The 12,569-nt window shown below is 45.0% G+C and overlaps 1 protein-coding gene across 1 annotated transcript in view; it reads left to right on the top strand.

Moving 5' to 3' along the window:
• The window catches only part of LOC308120285 (glutamate receptor ionotropic, NMDA 2C-like), a gene marked incomplete at its 5' end in the record, with an annotated part of 43,843 nt that extends 31,707 nt beyond the window's left edge, over positions 1-12,136 (top strand). The window contains 6 exons of the mRNA XM_080480799.1: positions 206-331; positions 2,152-2,381; positions 5,134-5,294; positions 6,354-6,541; positions 7,920-8,152; positions 9,307-12,136. Of these exons, the coding sequence (XP_080336925.1) occupies positions 206-331; positions 2,152-2,381; positions 5,134-5,294; positions 6,354-6,541; positions 7,920-8,152; positions 9,307-10,851 (2,483 nt within the window). The 3' untranslated portion in view covers positions 10,852-12,136. The remainder of the gene's footprint in view (positions 1-205; positions 332-2,151; positions 2,382-5,133; positions 5,295-6,353; positions 6,542-7,919; positions 8,153-9,306) is intronic.
• Between the last annotated feature and the right edge of the window lie 433 nt (positions 12,137-12,569).

Raw genomic sequence — 12,569 nt, 5'->3', positions numbered from 1 at the left:
CCCTTTTCCAAACAACAAATTTCAGCTCAAAATCCTCAACATTGCATTTCGCTCTTCTTCATTGTGACATCAGTCACTTTTCCGTTCCCTCTATCCCCGCACCGCACACGGTGACCTCCATCACCGGCTGAGGTTGAGCGGCACGGAGGACAAAAGAGACTCACTTCAATCCCTGTTTGTCCCTCCACTTCTCTTCCTGCTCCAGAGCCCTATAGTCCGGCCGTCTGGGTCATGATGTTTGTGATGTGCCTGACCGTGGTGGCAGTGACCGTCTTTGTGTTTGAATACTTCAGTCCGGTCGGATACAACCGCAGTCTGGTGAGCGCCAAAGGTGAGTTTCACACCTTCCTTCTGTCGTTCGCAGGGAAATAAACAGCCGGTTTTCGTAGCTGTTTCCACAGAATTGCTTAAAAGCTACTGGCTTTGAATCCCAGCAAGCATTTGAGGGGCAATACGTGCCACTACATCTACGTCCCGCCAGGTTACAGTTTCTCAACCAGACTTTGGGTCGAGGGCTAATCAATCCCAGTATGCGGCGCTGACGGGGCGTGCCTCGTCTCCGGGTCCGAAAGGTCATTTTCCCGTTTTAATTAACAGTCATCGCCGTGCTAATCGAAGTGTGATTGATGGCGGTGGAACCCTACATGGCCGCGCATGAGCAACGACCACGCGGGGGAAGCGCACCGAGGCAGACAGCCGTGAGAAGTGAATAATAGATTACAACTTGATTAAAGAAGAATGATTGAATCGTTTTGCTTTACAGTATTTCCACAGCAACATGTTGTTGGCTGACACTTCACCAATAGTACCAAAGCTTTGCCACTTGTTTGCATCATGTTTTACTTAAACATTTAGTCTTGAATAAATTGATATGTGTCTTTTGAGGAAATAAATGCACGTTGTAGTTTTTTTCATCAGGATTTCACCCAACGATTAATAAGATGTCTCAAAGATTTTTGGCCCCGGATGTTTCATATGTTGTCAATAAAACCAACCGACTCATGATTATTGCTGAACTAAGGCCCCGTTTACACGACAATGTTTTAAGTGGAAACACATTGATCTTGCATTTTGAACAGCGCCTACTAGTGGCCAAACATAAAAACAACATAGTTTTCAAAACGTTTCCGTGTAAACGCAAAACTTCTCTGTGGCAGAAACGATGCGTTTTCACTACAAACGTGTAAGTGGGGCCTATCGTGGCAACCTGGGGGGTTTTACAAACAGAAATGTCAGTAGAAAATCCAGTACCTCTGTTGGGAATACATGGTATTTGGTTCATGGCATTTTGCATATATCACAAGAAAATCTACAAGGTAAATTATAACACCTTGATAAATGACTACTAATATTTATGCTGGAGCCAAGTGGCAGTTTTGAATTCCTGAGTCTGATTTGATTGGTTTGATTATGAGCTTCAGACTCTCTCTGAAATTTTTTTTATGAAAATGTGAACCACATCCTCCACCCTGACGTCAGGCTGACATTGGTTCCATGAAGGTCACAGGAGCTGTTGAAGGATATCTGATTTCATGAAATCATCTGAAATTAAGAAAGTTATGGAATAACTACAACATCCTTTTACTGCTTATTCCAGATGAGTGTGACAATACGATTGCAACAACTGGCCAGGAAGAGGGTTAACTGTTCATTAAATTGCTAAAAATCAATTAAAGGTGCATTCATATTGGACATAGTAAAACAATATTCTGGTTTAAAATTAGGTTTGTCAAAACCGGAGTTTGAAAGTTTGATAAAATGTGCAAACACTGATGAAAAACCCAGGATATTGAACTCCATGTAAACACACTGCCACCCGAGAAAAAAGACAAACGATTCTGCCTAACTTGACTTTTACAATATACAATGTGAACACATCACAACATAGAAACAAAAGAAGCCCTTAACAATACAAGTCATAATTATTGTTGTTTACATGGGACCTTTGACAAACAAAGCAATGGTTAAAGACCAAAACATCAGTGGTTGGATATACCTTGAAGGTGTGTGTGTGTGTAGTTTTCTGAACTGCATGAAAACCCACATTCCTTTATGGCAGCTCAACAATGCTCCTGTTATATATAAGTGTACGGGCCTGAAGCCGATTACAAAAATAATGTAATATGTCCCCTTTAAATCTTCTGTTTCCAGCTCCTGGTGGTCCAACATTCACAATCGGGAAGTCTGTGTGGCTGCTGTGGGGCATCGTCTTCAACAACTCGGTCCCCATTGAGAACCCCAAAGGAACCACGAGTAAGATCATGGTCCTGGTGTGGGCCTTCTTCGCCGTCATCTTCCTGGCTTCCTACACTGCCAACCTTGCTGCTTTCATGATCCAGGAACAATATATCGACACGGTGTCGGGCCTCTCCGACAAGAAGGTAAGGGACGCAAAGCCCCCGCTTGGTTATTGAGCGTTTAAACAGAGAGACAGTCTTTTTGTGTGAGATACGTAGCTATCCATATCTTTGTGTCACATCATCCACTCTTTCCTCCATTCAACCCTCAGCATTGACTAATAAACCGTGGACGGCAGAAAGACTCTCAGAAAGTCAAGTAAAAGGATTTGGTGGTGAATGTCTCTGTCCTTTTCCGATCATCGGGGAGCCCAGCAGCATGAATGACAAATCAATTACTGCCTTCTGTCAATACAGATGGTGTCTGACGCTCAACTTGTCCCGTCACTGTTTGGCTCTGTCCATCAATATTCCCCCTCGCCCTGCGTCCGTCCCTCCTCGCCCTCGTGCCTTTAAAACGAGATGGCAAAATGTCAAATGATTGAGAGACGTGAAAGAAGAAAAAGGCCACAGAGCAAAACAACACCCACGCTCTTTCCATACCACTTAAAGTGTGTGTGTGTGTGTGTGTGTGTGTGTGTGTGTGTACGCTCGCTCATCCTGGAAACGGCGCCTCAGAGGAGCTTTGCAGAAAAGCTTTTCATTCGTCACACAGAGCGATGCAGGGACTCCCAGGCAGGGATCAGCAGATCCACCTCGCTGATCTATGATTTTATTAACCCTCAATCTGAATGAACAACAAAGCATCGGCTGCCCTTTTATTACGAAATCTCCCACGACAAAGGATTAGTTGCACAAGCTGGTTCACATCTCTCAGGTCCATCATCTTCAAATTTAACCCATAAAGAGCCACGATGAGGACTGTGGGACGAAAGATGAATCTGAAGGATGAGTGCAGACGAATGTAAATGCGAAGTGAGAAAAACTCTTAGCGCAGCATCATTTCTGAGGCCCTTTTTGAAAGAATGATCAAACTACCGGAATTCTATCGGTTTGCTAAGGCCTCATTTACACGACAACGTGTAAGTGAAAACGGGAAAACTTCCGAAGTGTTTTGGGTGTTTGTTAAACGACAACGGTGCTCGGAGTCACTGAAAACGCAACTTTTTGAAACGGCTGATAAAGTGGAACTTTTTAAAAACAGCCCAACTTCATCTCCATGGAAACGGGTGAACAGCAACTTTTCGGAAACAGTGTAAACGGGGGAAATGCTGCTACTGCATAAGCGCACCACACGGCAAACTACATAGGTATTTATTGTATTAATGATATTTATTATGTGATTTATGGTTCTTTAATGCTTTTCTGTGTTTTGAATGTTTTATGGTTTTTCGATGCTTTAATAGGAACTACTCAATTTGCTGATATTGAATTGCCCCCAGGGGATAAACGAAGTTAACTGACTTGACAACCCCCACTAGTGGCCCAACATGGTACGTACAGAATTTTCAGCGTTTTTGCTGTCTCCATGTAAACAGACATTGTTTTCAAAAACGTTGACGTGTAAATATGAATCTTTTCAGAACAATTCATCACGGCCGTAGTGGGCATTTACAACAAGGAGAACGGCCCCGAGCCTTTCCAGAAATGTGCGTTCTCCCCCGTTCACACGAGTTGGAAGGCTTTCAAAAAGTCCCACCTGAGGAGCTCTTTTCAAAAAGTTGTTTTCAGTGGCTCCGAGCACCGTTGTCTCGTAAATAGACACACAAAGTGCAACGAAAGTTTTGCATTTCCACTTGAAATTGTTGCCATATGGACAAGGTATGAAACTTCTTTCAGTAAAAGTGTTTCAAACAGCCCCTCTGGATAATAATTCTATTATTGGGTATAAATGAAGAGAAACTCAAAGTATCATCTCTAATCTTCTGTCTGCAACGTGGGTGATTACAACATTGTGCCAATTCAACCATAGCTGTTGCAGCTGAAGAGTCATTTTATTAAAACGCACGCACACACGCACGCACGCATGCACGCATGCACGATTGGCACATTCATTTGCGCTCAGCTTTAAAGGTTAATGCCACAGCCAAGATGAATGGATCTTTCCCGCCCGTGGTCTAATTGAGCTTTAACGGACGTATTTCTGCGTCACCTCATGAAATGTGAACTTCGATCGGGCGCAGATTGGACTGGATCGGGATCATCTGTGTTGCCAGCGAGATGGTTCAAGCAGACGCATGTTGACTGATGTCAGATTTAATGGAATGAAGAGGGAGCGAGTGGCTTTCAGTCTGTTTATGGAGCCTTTTGGTTCAGTGGCTGATTGAATCAGTTTGGTTTAAAAGAAAATGGATTTCATTTAACTGAGAGAGTCGCTCGTTTTCTTTACTCCTTTCTACCCCGTTCCTTCACTCGGAGGCCTGCTCTTCTCATTTGGCATTCGTTTCTCGTTCTCTACATCCTTCTGCCTCCTCTCTTTTCCTCTGATGTTTTCCCCTCCTCTCATTTCTTCTCTTACTTTACTTTTCCTCTGTTCATCCCTGCACATACTTTCTGTTTCACTTTGCCTGTTTTTATTGCGTTTCTTTGCCCATGGCTCTCTGTACTTACTGTATTTGTTCTTTCTTTTTCTATCATTTTTAAATCCATCCCTTCATTTTTTTTCTTCATCTCTCTTCTCATCTTATCCTCAATCTCTTCCCATCATTGTCATCGCTTTTTCCCCTCCTGCTTCCATTTTTACTCTCTTACTCACCCCCTCTTCCACTCTCTTCCTTCAGTCTCTTCCTTCATTCTTTCTATCTCTCTCTTTACCCCCTTCTCACTGAACTCCCTTTATTTATTTCCTTTATCGTCTCACATTCCTCCTCCTCCTCCTCCTCCTCCTCCTCTCCAGTTCCAGAAACCTCATGAGCATTATCCTCCGTTCCGCTTCGGGACGGTCCCAAACGGGAGTACGGAGAGGAATATCCGCAGCAACTACCCCGACATGCACACACATATGATGAAGTACAACCAGAAGGGGGTGGAAGAAGCTCTAGAAAGCCTCAAAACCGGGTACGGTCCCTCACTCCTTCCAACAACACAGCTCGGTTTTGACAAGAAGTTACATCTTCTTCTGCCACTGCCGTATTAGCAGTCATGACTCGGATGATACAGCAGGGATTTGACGCTTCTTTGTGTTTTACATCTATTTGGGAATTAGGCCAGTGTGATGTGTGTATTTTTAGATTCAAAATCACGTCGAGTGCAAGTTACTCTCTAATAAAAAAAACGTGCTGCCAAACAAGCCGCGTTCTCACAGAAGCCCGCTCACACTTCACACAGGTCCCGGGAGAGAGTACGCACTTCAGATTTCTTATTGATTTCAGGATGTCAGTGCAGACTCTTGACACGCTCAGAGATTAAATCTATTAGTGTGAACATTTTGTCACCTTTGATTTCAGCCATATTAACATTTAGCATCATGAGTTTATGATTCCAGGCGGATTCGGTTGGAGGTTTTGGTCTTTTGTGACATGTCTGAACGAGACACAATAGTTGTATTGGAACTCATATCACTCACTTATCTGATTCCCATTTTTATTCAACATACCTGAAATACTATTCCCACAACTATTCACATCATTTTCTTAGCCAATGTGATGACATCAGTTCTTCACTCAAAGTATCATTGTACATAAATCTACTCCGATCTAGACTTACTGAGCGTTAAGCTGTAGATTTCTTTTACTTGTCTGAGTTACGTCAGCAATAAACAGGGATGATCTTCCAATAAATGGTCCAAATATATGTCAGCGTGTCCACAGCCCATTACCCCTATCTAAAATTGTTTTGCTTCAATCTTTCTTTCGGAAAATTGATTGAGATTGTTAATGTCAATGAAGCCGTAAGGTTCTGCAGGCTAATTATTTTAGTGAATATCTGTAAGTAGTGAAAGTCACAACGCCGGGAAATTAAAACAGAAAAAGCTGAATTCGGTAGAGTTGTAATCAGCGTTGATGTGCAGCACAAAACATTTGTATTCAATGTGCAGAACGATCTTTTAAATACACTCCTCCTGAGCAAACAGGGGATAATTGGATCTCACTGTGATTCGCTTTTGGTTGCTCACAGAAAGCTGGATGCTTTCATCTACGACGCCGCCGTGCTCAACTACATGGCCGGGAAGGACGAGGGCTGCAAGCTGGTGACCATCGGCAGCGGCAAAGTCTTCGCCACCACGGGGTACGGCATCGCTCTGGAGAAAGACTCCCGCTGGAAGCGGCCCATCGACCTGGCTCTGCTGCAGTTCCTCGGAGACGGTGAGCGCAGATCTGCCCCGATAACGAACCATCGGAAACCCTGTTACTGGCATCAGTCCAGTTCAGCGTGTGCCGCATCAGCAGGGAGGTGGGCTTACAGGGAGGAGTCCATATCCGGCACAACAGCAGGGAGTGTAAGGGATATGATTATCTCTGTTACACACTCACCTAAACACACATAAACACACTCGCCTTGATGGCCCATCGGTGTGGAGCTCAGACTCCCCCCCCCCCCCCCCCTCTGAGAGCTTAAGACTACCCCTCGCTTAAACTCATGCCCACGCTGAGCTTTCCTTGATGACTTTATAAATAGTGTCTTTCTGGTCAACATACGGAAATCGAATGATAAAAATATGGCCGGTGCTCTCTGGAGGCCGCCGGGGAGAGTTCAGCTCAAGAGGTGGCCACCTGTTCAGAGGCCCGGAGGAGCCGTTTGAGTGGCGATGATCACTAATGGATGTGCTTAAGCACTAAATTCTCCTCGTACAAACGGTGCTTCACTGGCAGAGAGAAAAGATTGAAGAATAAAGACGACATAACTGTCACGATGATGGAGATTGCACTAAAGAACAAGAAGGATGGTGAATGATGAGAATTTCCTGACTTGAGAATCTCCTTTTTTAATTACACTTACTTGAGCTCAACCAGGAAAGAAATACCACATCTCATGGCTGAAGGGCTTTTAGGATTCAAATTCAAAATCGTTCCAGGTGCTTCAGATATTGTGTATCTTTGGAAACTTTAGGATGAAAACTTTGATGTGTTCTTTCTTTAATCTTTTTTGAGGTGAGCCTATTTTTTTTGGTTTCTGCTTTAAAATTATACACCAAGAAAATGGAAAGACCAAATTTCTGCAACCACAAGGTCCATTTGAAGAAGTTTGGTATTAAAATAAAGAGCATCTGTAATGTTTCATGTGATTCAAGGAAATTAGGCTTCATGGATCTTGGTGTTTTGAGAAAACTATGTTCGAGATGTTTGTAGTTGAGATTTTTTATCGGATCCTCAATAATGCCGTCTCTTTGTGAAGGCTTAAACTGAGATGCTAAACTTGTGTTGTCCTCACTGGGACCAACTCCTTGTCAGTGGAATTATTTACTTCTGGCCATAGTTTTCCAGCAAAAGGAGCTCTTCTTCAATAGTATTGCCATATTTCTCACCAATCCACTCAAAACCATCTACAGGACAAAATACCAAGTCAAAGTAGTTTATATGTGCAATGATTAGTAATTGATCCAGGGCCCCGTTTCCATGACACGTTTCAAGTGAAAAAGCATCGTTTTTACGTTTCATGATGACACAGCATATTTGCTACGTTTTCTCGTCTTCCTCCTGGAAAGTCTTCTTAGGCTCTTTCTTTAAACCTCCGTCCCGTCAGGAGACACGCAGCGCCTGGAGACGGTCTGGTTATCGGGCATCTGCCAGAACGAGAAGAACGAGGTGATGAGCAGCAAACTGGACATCGACAACATGGCGGGCGTCTTCTACATGCTCCTGGTGGCGATGGGCCTCAGCCTGCTGGTCTTCGCCTGGGAGCACCTGCTCTACTGGAAACTGCGACACTCCATCCACAAGTCCAACAAACTGGACTTCCTGCTGGCCATCAGCAGGGTGAGATTTACTTCAGAGGATCGTTACACAGTTTCTATGAAAACGCTGGACTGTTTAAGTATCTTAGATTGGTTGAATGTGAAGCTGCTTCACTGGTTTTTACATTGATTTTCCGGTTAAGTGACCGCAGTACATGAAGTGGCTTTTAAGTATTGATTAATTAATGCAAATGGATGCGTATTTGCATTATTGGAGGACCTCGCTGTGATATTAGCTAAAATGGCAGTGCATTCACATTAAGAATGAGGGAGAAGGGGGGAAAGTGGAGCGAGACAAAGACAGCCAGCCAGATCTAATTCTGGTGTTTACTCAGCATTTACGTTTGATTGCCTGATGTTCCTTTGCAATTATACTAAATCAGCACCCGATTGGTTGATGCTGTTGTTGTAGAATGTGGTTATTGAGACAAAAGGAAAAAAAACTAAAAAACACTGAACACACTGAAATGTCTATGGACTCCTGCCTCCTCTACTGTGTAATTATCCCATTGTGGCTGGATCTGGGTTTTATCAGATTAACGGCTAACTGACTATCTGATCATTAATCCGTACGTGGCCGGCCCCAAGGACCAAATTAAATTTGGCTCTTTCAGGATCTCTCTGCGAACTCTGAGCAGAGAGCAGTCATGGGATTTGGTTCTTTGTTTGTCCGTGCAGTCGGAGACGGTTTGTTCTGTACAGGACTTTAGGCGTGTGTGTGTGTGTGTGTGTGTGTGTGTGTGTGTGTGTGTGTGTGTGTGTGTGTGTGTGTGTGTGTGTGTGTGTGTGTGTGTGTGTGTGTGTGTGTGTGTGTGCACATTTTTTGGGGGCAAATCTCTCAGCTTAAACAGTTTTTCTTTGACTCCTGGGAGAATGCATAATGAATTTGTGACTAAGTCTTGCCTGGGTGATAAAATGGTATGATAATGAAAGCAGGTTTATTATTTTACTGCCAGTCGGGTTTTAATGGTTAAAAGAAGGGTCATAACTTTGAGAAGCACAAATTGACTGATATCAAGTCTGGGAAATTGTCCCCTTAGGACCTTTAGGGCAATTTGAGGTTAAACTGTTTGTGGCTACCTATTGATTTAATAAGAAAATGGCCTGCTTGATCACTCGCTTCTCTGTGCCTCTTTAATAATTTCCTCCTTTTCTTCCTTGTCTTTCCTCTCTCAGGGTATTTATAGCTGTTTCAATGGAGTGGAAGAACCTGGTCGCTTTTCTGGTTTGGCCAAACCTGACCTGACGTCCAACTATGCTCAAGCGAACATGCTTAAAATGCTTCGCACTGCCAAGGACTTGGTCTCCACTGCCAATGTTGAGAGCTCCCTGGATAACGCCACCAAGACTATCGAGCAGCTGAGTCGACACGGCGGCAGCTTGCCTGTCCGGGTTCCACAAGTGGCCACGGAGGCCATACCGGGGGGGTTTGCCTACGTTACGGAGAATCACTGCTCTCTTCCTCAGCGCTCCATCACCCCACCTCTGACCTCCCTGAAACAGCATCGGAGCGTGACGAGGCCCACGCCACTCCGCTACACGCTCCCGACTCGCTCCACACCATGTCTTTACGAACGACCTCTTCCTGTGTCTAGCCTCAGCAGCCCCCACCTGGCCATCGGAGAGCCGCTGCCTTACCAGCACCCGCACCATTACCAGACCACCGGGAGGCTCTACGTAGACACACAACCTCACTCGTCCTTCATCCCCTACACCGACCTCCAGCTCCCGGACGTCTACGCTTCTCACCCGGTCTCCTCGCCCCAGAGCCAGCACCTCCAGGCCGGGTTCTCACGGCGGAAAAGGAGGTCTAAGAGTTTTCAGTGCGAGGATGGAGACGTGGAAAGAAGAAAACACGGGGACGTGGAAAAGAGCGAGATAAGTCCAGTCTGTCTGAGCGAGCTGAAAGCCAACCACCTACAGAACAACCACATTTCTGCCCCGAGCGTCGAAAATATTTACTCTGAGGAGGGGATGTGTCCCCGGGTGGAAAACTACGGGTCCTGGCCCCCGGAAGATCTAGTGCTGCGTGGGAGACGCAGGCACCGCCGCCCCTCTTTTCTTAAAGCGACTTGGGGCAGTGACCAGATCAGGCAAGTGGATGAATCCCAGTCTTCCCTGTCCAGTCAGTCACCTTCAACCCTGCCCGACCTTTTCCCCTGCATATTAACTCCCACCACACCTGGCAAGCCCCACAATCCCGCTCACCTCCGAAACAACTTGTGCCTCCCAAGGAACCAGTCCTACCTCCACATCAGGGAGGATCAGAGGAAGCCCAACGGGCGAAAGGGCCAGAGGCTGCGCTACTCTCACTCCGCTCACCTCCCCACGTATGGAGAAGCAGTGCAACACGGGGCCGGGCTAGGTAGGGGCATGGTGCGGAGAGCCACCAGCCTGCTCAGCAGACAATACGCACACTACCTGAATTCATACCCCGGACTGCCCCTCTACCACGGGCCGCTGGACCTGCAGCACCACAGCCAGGCTTCCAGCACGCACCCGAGCCCAGTGTGCCAGCTGCTCGCATGTGGTGGCGTGCAGTGTGGAGGACAACGGGCCCTGTTGTACCAGGACAGCGTGTACGGGGCCTACGGGGTCTATCAGGGCTCCCAGACTGGATCTGACGCTCAGGCTAGTCAGGGCCCCGGGGGCCAGCCTATGGGGAGCCCCTGTGTACTTAGGCCTTGGCGGCGGGTCTCAAGTCTGGAGTCCGAAGTCTGATGGGAAACCGTGACGACCTCCGAAGGTTGAATCAGGAGACTTAAAATCTACCACTGTGGAGAGAGATCAATAAGTAGAATAACGTAAAGGGTTAAGGCTACGGTTTGAGGTAGCTGCCGGTTTTGTTTAGGAAAGAGTGAAGATTTGGGTTTCCAAATTTGACAGATGCTTATGACCGATTTTGACGCAGACCACAGTGAGAGGACTCCACTGTTGAGGAAGCTGTGGGACGTGAGAGCTGGCCGGTTAAACTCGCCGCTCTCCCACGAACAATACTCGTTTGTTCTCCGTGCTTTAATGTGCACTAAGATCTACAACAGTCCCTGGTGTTGGCACATGGTTAAACTATAACCAGTTTTCATGCTGTGTGTGTCTGTGTATGTTGTGTATATTTTATTGTGGGATGGCCGGGATTAAAGTCTTTGGCCGTCGTCTAGTAGATTTCACTGGGAAGAAACGATGGAAGAATAACGGTTTGCCTCTTTAAATACAGCCACCAAAAACAAGTAGCCACTGTAGCAAGACATTCGAAGACAACTGTAGATGTGGAGACTTTAACTCCAACAAGAGACGTTCAATATAGAGACATTTTGACCGGAATTTTCTATATTGAAACAATAATTTCTAGACATCTGTAAACGAACTTCAGGTATCTTCTTTAAATATTTATAATGTTTTGGAGCTCATGTCTTCATTTAGTGACGAGTCAGCGGAAGTTTTGTGAAAGCAGTCCATATGAACACAAACTGCAGGATGACTAGAGTTTTGGGACAGCACTGACCAGCACTAGGTGTCTTAAACCGTGGACTCTTGTTCCTCAATGGGTCTCGCTGTGAGGCCACAGTACAGCACAACGTCACACAGGGCCTCACGTTCATTAAATTCTGTATTCTAAGTACTATATCAATATAGAGAAAAATGTGTTATTTGAGGTTGGTTATTGTCATATTCATGTATTCTACATATAATAGGAATTTATAGTCACTCTTTTTCTAAACACACATCTGGCACATTCAGATTTTTTGCTTTTGTAACACCGTCATTGATTTACTGAAATATTCATTATTACTGTATTAACTATCAGTTGGCCTATATAAAGATTTTCATCACTCCTTTTTTTTCCAGTCTTTTATATTCCCCTCGTCATCCCTCTTTTTCCACACATCTTCTCTGTGTAATGATCAGATTTAAATGGGGTAATTGAAAGCTATTCTAGTATCTATATTACCTGTCTCCCTCACCCTGTACTTAATCACTTAGACCAATTAAAGAGCCTTTTTGAATGAATGCTCATGTGGGCCTCATCTGTGTAGTCATTGTTGATTTTCCTGTGCAGACTTTGTAGATTTGTGATAAAAACAGAGGAGAGGTGGACTGGTAGTGGAGGTGGGACCACTTCAGATGAGAGCAGCTGTTGGTAGATTTTAAATGTGACCCTTGAAGCCCGATCCTGCAGGAACATGATACATTCCATGAAAAATACAAAATTATTTTAAGGGTTTGGGGCGCATGAGACGAGTTCAGCTGACTATGGTCAGCAGCAAGTTAAACCTTTTACTGGTCGCCAGTCCGCCACAGGCAAACGTCCGTTTACACGACATTATCGAATGAAATCACAAAACTTTCATCGCAAAGCTCAAAGCCACTGAAAACGCAACTTCAACTGCTCCGACTCTGTTTTTGATATTTAAATTTGGAAATTAGTTAATTACTCATAT

Source organism: Lipophrys pholis, assembly GCF_963383615.2.
Source record: "Lipophrys pholis genome assembly, chromosome: 1".
Lineage (NCBI taxonomy): Eukaryota > Metazoa > Chordata > Actinopteri > Blenniiformes > Blenniidae > Lipophrys > Lipophrys pholis.
Note: the sequence above shows the minus strand (reverse complement) of the source record. Positions and strands in the feature narration are given on the sequence as shown.